Raw genomic sequence first — 17,287 nt, forward strand, 5'->3', positions numbered from 1 at the left:
GAAGGTAGGCATTTCCCTTCAGTGGGATTTAAGATTAACATAAAAAAACCTAGGAGAAGCAGGAATGGGGGACCTGCAAGTTTACTCAAAGTTCTGCCTGCCAATACCTTAATGTAGTGTTGGATTATCTGGGACAGGACGTCATCCCATTTTCCACTACTACTTCCATAGACAGTGACACACCACTAAAGAAGATGACCGCAATACACATTCTCATAATATGAGCTACTGTATCGAGAAGCATGTTATCAAGTGTTATTTATGGAGATTTTAAAGAGGGTTTCCGGTGAGACCGTGTAATACTGTTTTCCTTTAATAGTGATATTAAAGTTAATTTACTTTAAGAATATCAAACATCTTCATACAAAAAGCCATTAACTACTCTAGACATATTTTTAAAATGTTGATTCTGACATGCAGGGAAAAGTAAACATATTAAAAACAAATTAAATATTTTTTTCCACTGTTTTCCTTTAAAAAACAAAAAACACATCCAAATAGAGTGCCTTGCCAAAATTGACTGGTGTGGAAGAGGTTTAGTCTGGTCAGGTGCAGATTTTATTATCTGTACAATATCCAATATCTACTATTATTATTTTATTTAATAACATTGTAGTATTGCATTTGCCATACCACTACATTTCCACTGTGTTGTTTTTGTAAAGAAAATGACAAAGCATTAACAAAACAAAGCTAAACCTTTCCAGGAGTTATTTTGTGTTGGCATCTGAGTAACAAACACACAAAGCTTGACGAGGAACCCAGAATGCTAGCCAAAATGCCTGGAAAAATCTGAAAGGTTAGTGAAAAATAAGCTCTCATTTGAAACCAGTGAGGTCTACAAAACCAACCCAGCCTCAGAAGGGTACACTGTAGCTTGGGTTAAAGAGTTTTGCTGGAAGCCTTCCAAAACTAACAAGACATTACACTTTAAATATTATTACGCTGTCTATCCAGATATTTTTAGGATGGATATCATTGCCCCTGTGAAAACACAATTTTCAGGATTCTAACTCCAGCTGCACAGCCTGGTACAAACTGAACACCTGGTTATTTTCGAAAAATCTATTTTACTCCAGTCATGTACTGTACTACAAAAGTGTCATGTACTGTACTACAAAAGCCTAGGCTATAAAATAAATGGTTATTGGTAGGCTCAGTGATGGTAACAGGGATTTGAAAAAGCCATACTGAAACTCTATACCCTTCTCTTCACCATCTGTTTAATCAAACCCTAGAGCCTGTAAGGCTGATTAGTCTTCAGATTCCACTTCTTTATTTCGCTTTTTTTTTTTTTATTACAGCAGAATGTATAGCCTTACCCGAAACAACAGTTATGATTGGTATGGAACTTTTCCATTTTCAGCTGAATAGGGCTTTCATTGTGATCATGCAGGGAGCTATAGTTAGATAAAAATTGAATAAATGTGGTCTAAATTATATCAATGAAACCTGACTGTCTTCCAGTACAGGGCCGAGTGGGTTCAAGTTTATTTAGGCTGAATGTATGCCAAGTGTTTTCTTGTGGTCTAAAGGATACCCTAGCCCAACCGCTGTCTGATGCTGCTGTATTATCTCTGGGGATAGACAGCCGACCCTTGTGTCTTCCAGCTCTGCAGAAGGTCTGACAGCTGGCTACTGCACCTTAGTACTGTTAGTTTAGAACTGCAATACCTTGGCCCAGTCCTACATTTTGCTGGCTGAGTGGGTATATATAAATCCCTGACTTAAACACAGCTGGGTGATTTGAGGAGACATAAATGAAGCGGTGTTCGTGCCTCAGTCAGAAGGGCTAAAAAGGGGATTCGCCCTCCACATAATTAATCTAAAGACAACCTTTGTGCCCAGATCTATATCCTCTTCCATTAAGCCCACAGTTGCCATCACAGTTGTCCAGCCAGAAACACCTAAAGTAAATTTCAAAAAAGCATTGGATGAAAACAGTAGGCTGGGTGTTTAGGATCAGGATATATTAGATTAGTTGGATCTTAGCATTTCAATCTCCCCTGCCAAGTCTGAGGCCTATAAATGGGCATAGCTGAGATCCTGAAGCCAACCAGTTCTTGTATAAAGCATTTTGCTTCCTTCTTCTTGGTGCCATTCAACCACAAAATTGGATACATGCAGAACACACCTGGTAAGGAAATATAGATATACTATGTAGGTAACTAAAATGTTGACATTATTAATACCAATGTTCACTTTAATCTTCACCTTTATTTTGAGTCGTTCTATACAGTACACAGTTCCATTTACAACATGAAACTTAGATACCCTGTCATTCTGGTGCAAACAGACTGCAAACCAAATGAAAAAGTAACTGAGTGAGTTTGCAGGCCTGCAGACCTCTGTGAATTGGGCCTTAGCTCTGAACTCCTCAACGTCACTGCTAAATGCCTACTGTCAGATGGAATAACAGAGATTTCTTTTCAGCATGTTGGCCGGTTGCCAGAGGGGTCAGTCATTCAGGAAATGGTCAGAGTGCAGGCTGCAGAAAAAAACTATGCCTGCTGAAGTGTTGTAACACAGTTGTATAACAGTGTACCCTCTAATGTCAGAAATTTGGAACAGAGTCTCTGCCTGGTCTAGATCCCACGCTTTTGTCACTAAGTATCACACTTCTCAAGTTTCTAGAGCTCTTTAGATGAGTCCATAGCCAGCTATTACATTTTTAACCATCATTACATTCAACCTCCATACATTTCTATTCAAATCTTTTTACATTTAACTAAAATGTCTTACATAAACAAAGTGGAAAGTGCATCCATCAACTATATAAGCCCTCTGCAGTGTCGACTACGAACCTCTAGAACTGAACTGGCATTAACTGCGTTAGCTAAGGCCAAGATGCGATGGAATACCCCTAATTAATTAGTAAGGAATTCGATAAAAATGTATTTTCATAATAAGCCCATGCGGTATGTTTGCAAATGTGTAAGAGTATGCCAATATTTTTGATGTGTCATTGGTATCTTACCAACATTCTTCAAACTTGGTATATGTATTTGATATGTAGAAGACCATGATATTGATATAACAAAGCCATCTGGAATGTCTGTGTATCAGATTATCACATGGCTTGTATCACATGGAAATTATATCACACTAACATTAGCTATATTGTTCCATTTTTCTTATTAACTATATATTATTGAAAAAAAAGAGTATAGGCAGCTATTAAGATAGTAGCTGATTCACCGCATTCAAGGTCAGAGCGGCCAGAAAAACCACAAGTGGCCTTGCCAGCTGCTCAGACTCTCATGGGGTGGGTACCAGTTTGTGTAATACAGCACCTTATAAGACTTTCTGTATATAGCTCGAAAACTTAGGTCTGACATGGCATAACAAAAGGTTCACATGCTGTTTTTAATCAAAAAAAGGTATGGATGGGGCCAGCAATTTAAAATCATGTACAGATGCCTCTGTAAAGATCCAGCAAACTTTCATTAATTACCATATATACTGGCATCTGGCTGCAAAGTTGTAAGCCAATCTCTTTGAGCCTTGTACCTTTAATATACAGAACATTGTGCCGTTCGGCCCATGTCAAGCAGGTTTAGATCATAATGAACCAGCAAGGATGCTACTTACAAATTGGACCCTCAATAAAACTGACAAACACATAATTGCAGCAAGCTCTCCGAGCAGCCTTTCATAAGCGGCCAGTCAAGCACTATTGTTATTTTTGAGAAAATGGCACTCCCTCCTATTATTCTAATGGCGCCAAGTCAGAGAAGACAAAATATTGCATGCAAAAACTAAAATAGCTAGCAAACAGCCCTTAAGTTAGCTATCTAAATTGCAAACTGGATTGCAAACTTAAAAAAGGGACCAGCTGGTCTGTAACCATCAGCAGACGGAAGGAATGAAGTTCCTCCCTAGCTGATCAGGGAAGCACATGCAAAGCAAACTCTCTGTACACAATGTAAAGGACTTGGCAGAATTTACCATATTCAGACAGACACGTATAATTATTACTCTGGATATCTTTATCTTATCAATAAGAATTTTAAGCTACAGAGAAACATTACAAAAATATACTAAGTTACTGGTCTTATGCAATATTGTACCTATGACAGTACGGTTTTTGTTGTTGTTTTGTGTAATAGTCATGTATCTTAATTAATTTATGTCAATAAGCAAGTGAAAGAGTTAAATTATACTGAATCAGGTAATATCTTGACCAGCTAGGAATGCAATTTTAAGTTACGCATCCTTTTCTTACACTTGAACACTGTAAGCAAGCACATTGTTAGCTCTCCACCGGGAACCAGTAAAAAACTGACAGCCGCAGGGAAAAGTTTGTTTTTAATTTAAAAGCCTTCCCAAAGTAAAGTTTTTCCAAAAATAGTCAACGCTGTGCAAGAGGGCTGGCTATGCTAATGAAGACCAGATGCCTACCTTCACTGGTAGCTGCATTCTTTCGGGCTTTGGTGGGTGTGTGATCTGTACTTGAACTCACGTCGGATGAGATGCTTGAACTGCCTTTGCCTAAACAACAGAGCAGATCAGAAAACGGCATCAGAACAATTAGCATGGAAAGAAAAATCAGTCACCAACATCAGACCTTTAATAATGTGCATGTGAAAAAACAGGTACCCACAGACTTACGCATTCTAAAATAGCTGCCATCATTGTGCATTCTTTTACTTTGAACGTGTTGGAGTACCAGCAGGCATCCAGCAAGCATAAGAATAGATGCAGAATGACGAGGGGGGGTGGGGGGGGGGCATCAGTTGCCGATTTTATCCCAGTTAGACACTTCGATGACTAAATATTTTGGTAATCTGAGGTTCAACATGTAAACAAGTTGTACAGAGCAAGCTGTCTCAAAGGTACCCAAAATGTTCTCAATTTACTCAGACAGAATGATGGGACGGTAATTTAATGCCCATTTTAATCGACAACATTCAATATGGTCACAATTGCCAAAATAATTTTCTTGAGGGTAAATTAAAGAAGAAATATAAATAGAACTACATTGTATACCAGATGACATGTCACACATATTGGTTAGAAGCCATGATGATGATTTACTGCCGTGTAGGCAATGCATATCCCTTTTGACATATGTCTTTCTAGGAATATTTTTCACCAACTGATTAACCTTCCCATCCCGGGGGGGGGGGGGCAAAGCCTTTTTACTAATGAGCAGATATTCTTTAGGAACTATTCTATACAGAACAACTAGCTTTCATACAGTTTCACCCCAACCTAAAACTTAACATACAAGCAGAAACTAAGATCTCATTAACCACATCAAGCTTGTCTTCCCAATTAATCTAAAGCTGAAATTTCAGCAAGAATGTATATACAGTATATACATACAGCTGGTAAGAGTTATACTAATTAATGCATGACAGTGATTTTAAACATAATATTTAGCTTGGACAGAAATTTCTCAAAGCAAGGACTATCAAGAGGCAAGCCCAATGTTTAGTTTTGTTAGGATGGAGCTCCTTCTCTAAGATCACAAACTCTATCCATACAGTTCCTCTCTTCATTTTTCTATGACTATCTAATGTAATATATACAGGAATCACCAGTCCTATACAGTATAATTATTTTACTTCACCTAACGTACATATCAATTTATTCACCTAATGTACATATCAATTAGAATATATTCCGATTTATAAAGCATACTGTATATGTATATGTAACCCACATGCTGTTTAATATCATCTGATCAGTAATATAGTTTGATCTTACTACAGCAAATACTACTACAGTACTACTATACATTTTAGTAACATCTGTATCAAGAACTTGATCAATAAAGTTAATTTACTGGTCGCTGGCAGCTGCAAATAAGATGGTAGCAAGAAGTGAAATATGATCACAGAAGAAGCTTGGTTGTCAAAAATAAAAGTATTTAGCCAGTACTAACTGAGCTACAGCTTTGGGAATTCTTACAATTAAATATTTTCACTATACTTTTCGTGGGAACCTTCCTAAATTAAGACTGATACTTCCAAGAACATTTGCTGATGAATGTCCTCATCAAGCTTCATTCCATAAACCTATGCCTTCATTCTATCCGTCACTGGGTTTTTACACCCTTTGTATCTGATCTTCTACAGTTGCATTATTTTAACACACAATATTTAAGTTACATGAACTTTTACAAGTGTTGAAGTTACAATAACTGTTGCAGTTTTCAACCATTATCCCTGAAGGATACTAAAATAAGAACAAGTGTATAAACTAAAAAACTGGCAGGGATATCCCTTATAAAAGTATTACCACTGTATTTTTGCACTGTAATTTTGCAGTTTTTTTATACTATGCATTTACCATAGTTAACCCTGCTTTGCCATTGTTTTTAATATGCTTTACCATTCCTCCCTGGGCTTTACAGTGATTACCTATGCTTTACCATGGTTTTACTATGGCTTATATACACTTTGTTATGCTTTTACTGTGGGAAACTTTTATAAGGGAAGCATCCCAACAAGGATACTAAAAAGTGTTTTATGACACAGATTCTTTAAAGAAAGGACCTACAGTAGTCTAATTTTATTTCTAGTAATCTGGGGTTGTAAATAGCAATCAGTATGAAATGACATGCTTACGCAGTTCCCTTGAAGACATTTTTAGCCTGATAAAATACTGCTAAAACTGTTTGTACTTTACTTGTAAAATGTATTTACTGTATCTCATTAATACTTTTCTCAATAAGAATAACTTCAAATAAACTCAAATTAATAGAATACATTTCTTGGCTGAAACCTAAAGAAAACAACAACAACAACAAAAAACATCTCTCCAGTAAACTGGGCCCTGCACAGTGTCTCTGGGATTCTACTCACTTATAAAAGAGTATTTCAAAAGCCAAGTAAATCTTCTGTCACTTCTTTCTCACAGCAGTGCGCAGTTGACCCTTATCCCTTTCTGCTTTTCATTAGATTGGTTAGAAGTGTGGCAGAATCAACACAGGATGGTGTGTGACTGGACCAATTATATAATAAAGAACCGCACACTCAATGGTACAGGTTTCCTGCTGATTGAGACTTTGATTTGTCTGGTAGATATCCAGTTACACACCACCCAGAAACCTGTCATTTAAATGAAAATTACAAGTGAAAAGATTTTGTTTCACTGGGAAGAAGAGATCTAAAGATAAAGTGAACATGGATGTTTTGAATGGTCATTTCTATTTGACGTCAGGTTCCTAAAATGAAAATGTCTTTGAATATAAGAGTTTAAAACTGACCAAGGACATGTAAATAAAAATATTAAAACCATCACGATTATGTGGAAAAGTATGTTGCAGGATTTCGACCATTGATAGTAAGTAATGTGCTTTGTTGTAACCCCTACAGCATGTTCAGTGACACACTAAATGAAAATGAATAGCAAGGGATTTGAAATGGAACCGCTTATTATGACAAATTAATTCTTAGAGTCCTTCAAAAGTAATAAATAATTGAATTGGGCTCTTAATATGAAGAGCATAGTCGTGGATGTGAATTCTAAACCTGCTGACAGTGCAAATTGGGAATCTTGCTTTCTTGGCTCCGATTTCTGAGAAACTTCCAATTCTGATTGTCTATAGCCAGACACTTTTTATACAGACTATCCAAGAAGCCATAATTAATTTGTTTTTTAATTGAGATTAAATAGTCATCATGTTCACTTTTCGTTTGCTTTTTTCCTTTCTTCATCACAGGACTCCCTAAATTCCACTGCCTAAATTCCACTTATTCTGGCAGAGGTAGGGTTGGAACAGCTATGGCTTTCCAGGAGCCTCTGCTTTCCTATGTCTGCATATGGCTCTGTATCAGCTAAACTAGTATTCCTCCACGTTCTCATGAAACATTGCTTTCATTGAATGCACTTTCACTTATTTTGTTATCATCTCAGCACATAGTTTATTCAGTCTAGTAGAGATTCTAAAAACACTGACGTCAAAACCCCACAGCACTAATGTCTCTGTATTTTAGTTTGGGGATGAAATACTACCGTAGAACCTGCTCATCTTCCACTCAGATGATCTCACAGAGTTTTGAGGAGACCTGTTTTACCACTCACCTGAGCAGCAAACACGTCACTCGTATCAAAAACATACCTCAAAAAACTGCAGGACCTAGAAAAAAAGACCACCAGTACCAGACCAAGGCTTCCAAACAGTGTCAATCCATGACCGCAGCCAGGAAAGCATGTTACTGGCTGTCAGCACAAGGCCTAAAGTATTCTATACCTTTCATCTGCAAGATACTGAGGCCAAAAAGACTATTTCCATTAAAGTAAGATCTATATATCTACAAAATGTTTCAAATGCTTACTTCTATTTGTCATCAAGTTCATGTCTTTTTATATAAGACTTTAAAACTGACCAACGACATAACAAAAAAAAGAAAGATGAGGAGTGGATCCACTCACGACTACAAATAACTCCTTCTAGAGTCCTTTAAAATTAATCAATAGTTCATTTGGAGTTTTAATTTTAAACATATTGTATTAAACTGACACCATAGTCTGCACACATGAAACATTCCTAAGCAATGTCTTGTCATGCTGTTTTTATTTCCTAATCTATAATGAGTCAGAAGAACTATGAGTCGAGCTGCAAGTTTACCATTCATTGGCAACACATTCCTGTTTAATTGCACACATGGGTCAGGGCTTTTCTCAATCCACATTTATTGATACTAAAAGTAATACCCCCTGGAAAGTACTCAGCAGTCTAGACTGGGTTCCTAGAGGTAGTGCAAACACTGTGACATCACCCGTGTTTTATTCAAAGTAGGTCCCACTGATAGTCTGTTAATTGACTGTCCTGAACACCCCCCGTTGAGGCAGCAGGAAACTCTTGCTAAGGGCTCTTTAGTAAATGTTTTTCTAATTTTTCCAGATATTTTCCAAACGCTCTGTTCTAATCTTCTGACTCACACATCCTTCCAGTAATAAGGTAAAGCTGTCTCCTAGGACCCCTTACAAAGATGTAGAAAGCCTTCCTGGTTAGGTTGTTTGTTACTTAATAAATTAATTGACCCTGCATAACCTATATGCCTTCCCAACGATGCCACTTTAGTATTAACCTCCGCTGTGAAAATCCAGACGTTTCCGGTATTTAATGACCTGTTCTTGTTTTTAACCAGAACACCACATTGTCTACTTGTTTTATAAAAAGGAACACTTATACAATTGTCAATTTTTTGTTTTTATGATTTATATTGATATACATTCACAGTGCTTTTATTTTTTAATTTTTTTTTTTAAGATTATTTTTTAACCAACTGACTTTCCATGTGAAGTAACAATGGCAATTTAAAGGAGCTCTACACTACAGTCCAAAGGTTTAACAGCCCTAGAATTGCACGATAATATGGTATATAAATTGGGTGAGAAGGTTTGCAAACCAAGTCTCCATAATAGTTGAAAATTGGAAGCAGGATTTGCAGAGCTTCTCCATCAGTGAAAGCTATCGCCATGGCAATTCAGCTGAGACACACTTTGTAATGTGGGAGTGGTTACGAAGAAAGCAAATCATAAGAGTCCCAACTTTTACACATGGTCAGACAGTGCATTTACAAGTCCAGGCTATTCCACTGCTGACCGTGGATGGGAGTTCCCAGGGGGCGGCGCACAACTGGCTGAGCGCCGCCCGGGGTGGGGGGGACTTAGACTGGCCAGGGTGTCCTCGGCTCACCGCGCACCAGCGACCCCTGCAAGTGGCCCAGAGCTGTGTGGTCCTCTGTCGCTGTAGCTCTGAGGTAGCTGCATGGCGGGCCTGCAGAGTGGAAAGAAGTGGACAGCTGACGACACACGTTTCGGAGGACGTGTGTGTTCGTCTTCGTCTCTCCTGAGTCAGCGCAGGGGTGGCAGTGGTGAGCCGGGTTGAATTAAAATAATTGGGCTTTCCAAATTGGGGAGAAAATGAGAAAAAATAATTGCCTGTTCTGATCTCTCCATCCTGTCATGTCCTCGGTTTCAAAAGAGTGTGTTTATGCATCCAGTTCCCAAGGAGGTGGCTGAGTTACACTGACACTGGGGGTGTTGCTCAAAAGGTGCCTCTGCGTGAGCCAACTCAGGGACTGATGCGTTCACAGTAGAGCTAAAAACAGGCCAAAGCCATCGCAAAGCCATCCTAGTTACGCTTTCAAATTGATTAAGTACAATGGCTAAAAGTACTAAAAGCTACTATTTATAGATGGCTAACAGAAAAAGATTAAGAAATGTAATTGAAGAGCTTCAGCACTGGTGGTAATCCTATTATTGAAAAGGATAACATCCTGTCATCAACCAGATTAACTTGCCACATCAATAAGATGATTAATAACTTGTTGAAATGGGGATGTTATTAATGGGGGTAATACACAATCTGACATGCCAGGTGATACACTGTTGTCTCCAGTTTTAAAAGTGGTAAAGTCAGGTTTTAATATTCCCTTCGGGGCAGTGGTTAATTTGTACAGAAAGAGGTGCTGGGGCACAAGCTCTTTATAGTACCTTTCATCACTCACCTCTGTGAAGTTGTAAACTTTCACCCAGAGCTCTGCTACATTTTTGTCATCCTTGGTCTTCCACTGCTGGAAGTTGATGGCTTGTTTGGTCTGTGAGCGAGTAACTGATGGACTAAATGCTGACATGGACTTCGACAGATTCATATTTGCTGAAAGTCTTAATTGTACTTGTTTAGCTGCTTCTAGAAGAAAGTCTCAGCATCTACTTTTCAGATTTGTTTCCTCTGCATGATCAAGTTTTGCATCTGCCAAAGCAGCACTAAAAATGTCGAACACACAGGGTGCAACAACGTTGTTTATCAATGCCGTACATTGTGTATGATGCAGGCTCACATGTTTCTCAAAACATGATCCAACAAGCTCTCCCAGGTGATCAATAAAACTAACTGCTGTGTGGCAAGCGCCGTAACAGGCCAGTTTAAGCTCCAATATCTGGTAGGACTATGGATGAAAAAGGCAGTTTGACTGTGCTCATGTGCTGAACAAGGACAGAGTGGTGTGCACGTTCCTCTCTTGCACCCACTCTTTACATTACGTTTTGCCTTACTTAGCTCACTTATTTGGAGGCATATTAGAACTTGCAATAGCCTTAGCTTCTGATATTTTACAACCAGCTACATGACACACACTCTACTAATTCCAAAGAAAAAAGCAAATGCAGTGATTGGCTATTCACCAGTCTATCTTACCATACATAGAGAGAAACGGAGGACCAAATGGATTTGATTGGTTGAATATTATTTTAAAGAAACACAACCAGTATTTACTTTCTAGGGGGGATTTCAATTAAGTTATAACACAAAAACAAGCGACTATTTTGAAAACAAAGTCCAAAAAACCTTGCTTATAATACACAAACTTTGCAACACTGCTTTCCAGTAAGAAAACAAAGACAAAAATTGGATTTTGAAAAAATAGAAATTTGAAGGCCACTCTGTGGAAGTGCTGACGTGTGACGTGGCATGAGCAGCAGCAGAACAGCACTCCACTTCCGCCCCCACGCACTCAGCTGCCTGGTACCACAACAGAAACGTCAAAATACAGATCCGTTTACTTTACCTTTACAAGAAAGGAGCGCTGTGTCTTTGCCATAACCCACTATTTTCTTTAATGACGTTTCAACCTGTGTCACCTGATCTGAGAGTAGGGTTGCCAACAGGCTCCAGAATCTCGGGACACTTGAAGACAGGTCAGGTTTTGTAACTCACCTCTCTAAACTGCAATGTATTCAGTAAAGTGAGTGTGAATTGTGCGAACTGTTGCTAAATTAATTGAATTGTTTTACTTAATTGTTACCAAAAGCACACACATGCCTGCGAGGATCGTTTCCATCAATCAGACCTACACAGCAGCTGATTGGCTTTCTGAGTCTCTGACTGGGCGAGACTGTGTGAAGCAAGAAATATTAAACAAATAGAAACTTTACCTGCTGCCACAAGGTTAAATGAAAGAGTGCAAAATTGTCTATATTAATGGTGTTGTGCTATTTTGATAGATATTGTTTACTGTATTAACAAAATTCAAGCAATAAGATTAATCGTTGTTATGCTCTCCGGATAGAATCGCCACCTCAATTAAACAATTAAATACATTTACTAAACTGCTGAAGCAATTCACACTCACTTTACATGTCGAATACATTGCAGTTTAGAGAGGTGAGTTAAAAAAAACCTGACCTGCCTTAAAGTGTCCCGAGATTCTGGAGCCTGTTGACAACCCAATCTGAGAGCTGAGGAAAAAATTACCGTGATGAGTGACCTGAATGATCTCCCTGCGAAATAAAACCCACATTGATTTAAATGCACCGTGTGAGTAACACATATCAAATAGGAAATAGTTTTAAAAATATTTAATAAAAAATATATATTTCTGTGCACCTTTTTTTATCTCAGTATACTCTCTAGAACACGTTTGACAGACAAAGCAACAGAAAAGTGTGATGTGAATGTGCTGTTGCATACGGGGTATGTTTGCATTCAGCAGCTGTGTGTATTTTAGTGCATGCGCCACCAGTAATTCAGGGAGTCGAGAGCTGCGACAGAGTTCTTCAAACATGTTCTTGTTAACAGTTACGGTCAATACCGGATATGTGTCTTTTATTTAAAGAAGAACTGCACACATTGGAGGGATGCATTAAAACGGATGTACGTCTGTGCGGACAGAACCCGAAGAGGGCTTTACTGTCTGGCTAGGCCTGCTTTGTGCAGTTAAACATAACAGCACGAGAAGAGCCTTACTTGACAGGAAACCCTCTTATGAGGGTTCTATTGCTATTAGAAAATGGCTGTGTGAAATAATTTTTTCTGTTTATTTCAGGATTTTATGTTTACTACTTACATGAAGCTGTTCCACATTTCAGGTACCTCCTACACAAAAGTGAACATAGTTCGTGAACTGTTTTATCATTTTATCTACCTCTTTAAAAAAATGAAAAACGTGTAAAAGAATAAACGTAATTCTAAATTTATTTTTTAATTAGTATTTGTGTGCACGTTAGTTTATATGTGTATACATTGCAAAAATATTTTTGTTATTTTATATACACGACTTGGAAAAATAACAACCTCTGATTGGTTAAACAGCATCACATGACCGTGCGTGTATATATATCCTCTAGTTTCTCATGAGATGGCAGTTTCGATGCAGAAATTCACAATAAACGAACACGTGCAATTTATTTTTAATAAGCAATAAGCACAATAAATTTAATTAAATTAAATGTGGGACTATATTACACTACGGATGTAAAAGTTTCTGGTTTTGTCTTAATTTAAATGTCTTTTAATTATTTTAATTATTTTTCTTCCCACAAATGACAGGTAGCCGTTTTATGCGCGGTAACCACTTCGGGCGTGCAGTTCCGATGATATATACCACTTCTAGGGTGGTCACCCCAGGCAAGGTATATACCGTATATATATATATATATATATATATATATATATATATATATATATACAGTACTGTGCAAAAGTTTTAGGCAGGTGTGAAAAAATGCTGTAAAGTAAGAATGCTTTCAAAAATAGACATGTTAATAGTTTATATTTATCAATTAACAAAATGCAAAGTGAGTGAACAGAAGAAAAATCTACATCAAATCAATATTTGGTGTGACCACCCTTTGCCTTCAAAACAGCATCAATTCTTCTAGGTACACTTGCACACAGTTTTTGAAGGAACTCGGCAGGTAGGCTGGCCCAAACATCTTGGAGAACTAACCACAGTTCTTCTGTGGATTTAGGCAGCCTCAGTTGCTTCTCTCTCTTCATGTAATCCCAGACAGACTCGATGATGTTGAGATCAGGGCTCTGTAGGGGCCATACCATCACTTCCAGGACTCCTTGTTCTTCTTTACGCTGAAGATAGTTCTTAATGACTTTCGCTGAATGTTTGGGGTCGTTGTCATGCTGCAGGCTAAATTTGGGGCCAATCAGATGCCTCCCAGAGCACCTGCACCTGCTCCCAGAGCACCTGCTGCCATTTTTCTGCACCCCAGTTCCTGTGTTTTCGTGCATAGTTGAGTCGCTTGGCCTTGTTTCCACGTCAGAGGTATGGCTTTTTGGCCGCAAGTCTTCCATGAAGGCCACTTCTGACCAGACTTCTCCGGACAGTAGATGGGTGTACCAGGGTCCCACTGTTTTCTACCAATTCTGAGCTGATGGCACTGCTGGACATCTTCCGATTGCGAAGGGAACTAAGCATAATGTGTCTTTCATCTGCTGCAGTAAGTTTCCTTGGCCGACCACTGCGTCTACGGTCCTCAGCGTTGCCCGTTTCTTTGTGCTTCTTCAAAAGAGCTTGGACAGCACATCTGGAAACCCCTGTCTGCCTTGAAATTTCTGCCTGGGAGAGACCTTGCTGATGCAGTATAACTACCTTGTGTCTTGTTGCTGTGCTCAGTCTTGCCATGGTGTATGACTTTTGACAGTAAACTGTCTTCAGCAACCTCACTTTGTTAGCTGAGTTTGGCTGTTCCTCACCCAGTTTTATTCCTCCTACACAGCTGTTTCTGTTTCAGTTAATGATTGTGTTTCAACCTACATATTGAATTGATGATCATTAGCACCTGTTTGGTATAATTGTTTAATCATACACCTGACTATATGCCTACAAAATCCCTGACTTTGTGCAAGTGTACCTAGAAGAATTGAAGGCAAAGGGTGGTCTCACCAAATATGGATTTGATTTAGATTTTTCTTCTGTTCACTCACTTTGCATTTAGTTAATTGATAAATATAATCTATCAACATGTCTATTTTTGAAAGCATTCTTACTTTACTGCATTTTTTCACACCTGCCTAAAACTTTTGCACAATACTGTGTATATATATATATATATATATATATATATATATAGCTGAATATTGTTTTATTTTGCTTAATAAAGCATCAGCAAAAAAAACAACAATAACTGTAGCCATCTATTGACAAAGGAATGTGAATGTAAACACCAGGATTGAAACATGTCATTTGCAAGATGCCCCTGTCATAGAAACCACAAACATAAAATGATATCTTTAAAAATCCTACATATACGTTACTATAAACCGTTGTCAATGCAGCCACAATTTGTAAAACGGTAATGGGAATTCAGATAAGGCTCTGTATTTTCAGAAATCCCGATTTAAAGGTCTTTGACGACAGGAACAACATATGGAGGCAGCTGTTACATTTTCAATAGCTTACTAGTACTGCACGAAATGTTTACTTTAATTTTTAAATGCATTTAACATAACTAGACTACATGTCTTTAAGAATACCTCCTCCCACCAAAAAAGAGGGAAAAGAACGAACAAACGGCGCGGGCACACACACACACACACACACACACACACACACACACACACACACACACACGCAAAGATTCCAATCTTAACTAAAAACAGACTCTCCAGACATAAGAGTACTCGTCACAAACCAGTAGAGCCTGCCATCGATATGAAAAAGTTAAATATCTTGAAAGCTATGAACTTCAATGTATTCGTATATTTTAACAGTCACATATACCATTATTATTATTATTATTATTATTATTATTATTATTAATAATAATAATAATAATAATAATAATAATAATAATAATAATAATAATTCCCTTCTGCATCCCTCGATTGTTTTACCATACTTAACGTACCACATGCAAACTGTCAGACTGCAGAAATTGCAAATACATAAAGAAATACATAAATAAATAGACTGATCATTTATAATGCAATGACTTACTGTCATATATATATATATATATATATATATATATATATATATATATATATATATATATATATATATATCATTCATTGAACCAAACGCAAGTGACCTGAAAAAACAATTACAGTGCTTGAGTTGAAAGTTGGGTGTGATCGTCATCAGCTGGAAAATGCAAGGCTTAGTTAAGTTAAATGTAAATGTTAGGTAGGGGGAGCGCTACTTACCGTCACTACCATACTGTTTGCCATTATTCGCTCCCATCCTGTTGAATTCATAGTCTATCTATAAAACCGCAACATCCCCAGACATAGCCAAAGATTCATGACTCTAAAATAACGGTAAAATAATTCAACAAAACCTCTCCGGGATCTGAGCTGTCGCTTACTCAATCAATCCAGTCCGGGATAGGGAGACGGGAAGAAGAGAAGCCCCCGATATACAGTACAATCCACAGGCGAGTTAAGTAGTACAACAATCCCATTGCACATAAATCAATCCCATGCATGTTCTTCAATCCACAATTCCATTCTGATGCAATGATAATACAACTTCGTGTATCTGTTTCAATAACTTATCACACTTCTTGCTTGAGCACCTAATCCACCCCTTTCCACTCACTAATACAATGGATGAAGCAGATATTTGTTACAGTGTGGAACCTCCTACCTGTCAATCAGTGGCAGCAGGAAGAAAAGGGCTGGAACTGGATTTAAAGAGATATTGCCCATAAAATCGACCTACTTAAGCTTATTAAAATCCCAGGTGATAAAGCCATTTTTCCACCATTTATATACATTGAATGTGAACAAGACACATTTTAAATAACTAAAGATAATGCAAAACGTGTACAATTAAGAATAAGTCGCATTTTATGACCATGTGTTACTGTATGTCGTTCGGGTTAAGCATTGTACTGTACTGTTCACCTGCACGAATTTTATTGGAGGTCTGCTGGGTCCCATCTTTTGATCTGCAGTTTCTGCACTTCCTCCATTGTAGCAAAATTATTAGCAAGCAAACATTCTGCTGTATTCATGTCTTTAACTGATTAACTTAGAAAAGTAAAACCTGGAAATATATTACAAAACAAAAAAAACACAGATTGTACTCAAATTTAAATGTGTATTTATTTCAATTTTAATTGTCTCCTGAATCTAAATCAATCCCAAGAACAGGAAAAATGACCAAGAACAGGAAAAAACAAGACCTTAAATGGAAGTCACAATTAAGGCCAAAGGAAGAAAAAAAAATGTAATTAACAGTGAAGTAGATATTTTATTTTTATTTTCAGGAACCAGCAGATAATTTATATAGACCTAATAAAAGACTGATATCAGATACAAACAGTAAAAAATGTAATTTAAAACACCCAGAAAAAAAGCCTACGAGATTAAAAAAAATAATATTAAATATTATATAAATAATATTAAAATGATACAAATATTATATTTACAGTAGATTTACTAAACGATTACCACAAACAGGCAGTAGTGGCCGGTAAATTAACAAAATAAATAAACTGCCAAACTCATCAAGCTCGAGTTTAAGTTAAAGCGCTGCTGATTAAAACTGTGAAAAGAACAAAGTTGAACAAATAAGACAAATAACGT

At 37.5% G+C, this 17,287-nt stretch overlaps 1 protein-coding gene across 1 annotated transcript in view; it reads right to left on the reverse strand.

Annotated features, from left to right (window-relative positions):
* The window catches only part of LOC117394296 (F-box/LRR-repeat protein 7-like), a 103,446-nt gene extending 87,157 nt beyond the window's left edge, over positions 1 to 16,289 (reverse strand). The window contains exons 1-2 of the mRNA XM_033992423.3: positions 15,902 to 16,289; positions 4,402 to 4,491 (exon numbers count right to left, since the gene is read on the reverse strand). Coding sequence (XP_033848314.1) covers positions 4,402 to 4,491; positions 15,902 to 15,938 — 127 coding nt within the window. The 5' untranslated portion in view covers positions 15,939 to 16,289. The remainder of the gene's footprint in view (positions 1 to 4,401; positions 4,492 to 15,901) is intronic.
* Between the last annotated feature and the right edge of the window lie 998 nt (positions 16,290 to 17,287).

The sequence above is a fragment of the Acipenser ruthenus genome, chromosome 3, assembly GCF_902713425.1.
Source record: "Acipenser ruthenus chromosome 3, fAciRut3.2 maternal haplotype, whole genome shotgun sequence".
In the NCBI taxonomy this organism is placed as follows: Eukaryota; Metazoa; Chordata; class Actinopteri; order Acipenseriformes; family Acipenseridae; genus Acipenser; species Acipenser ruthenus.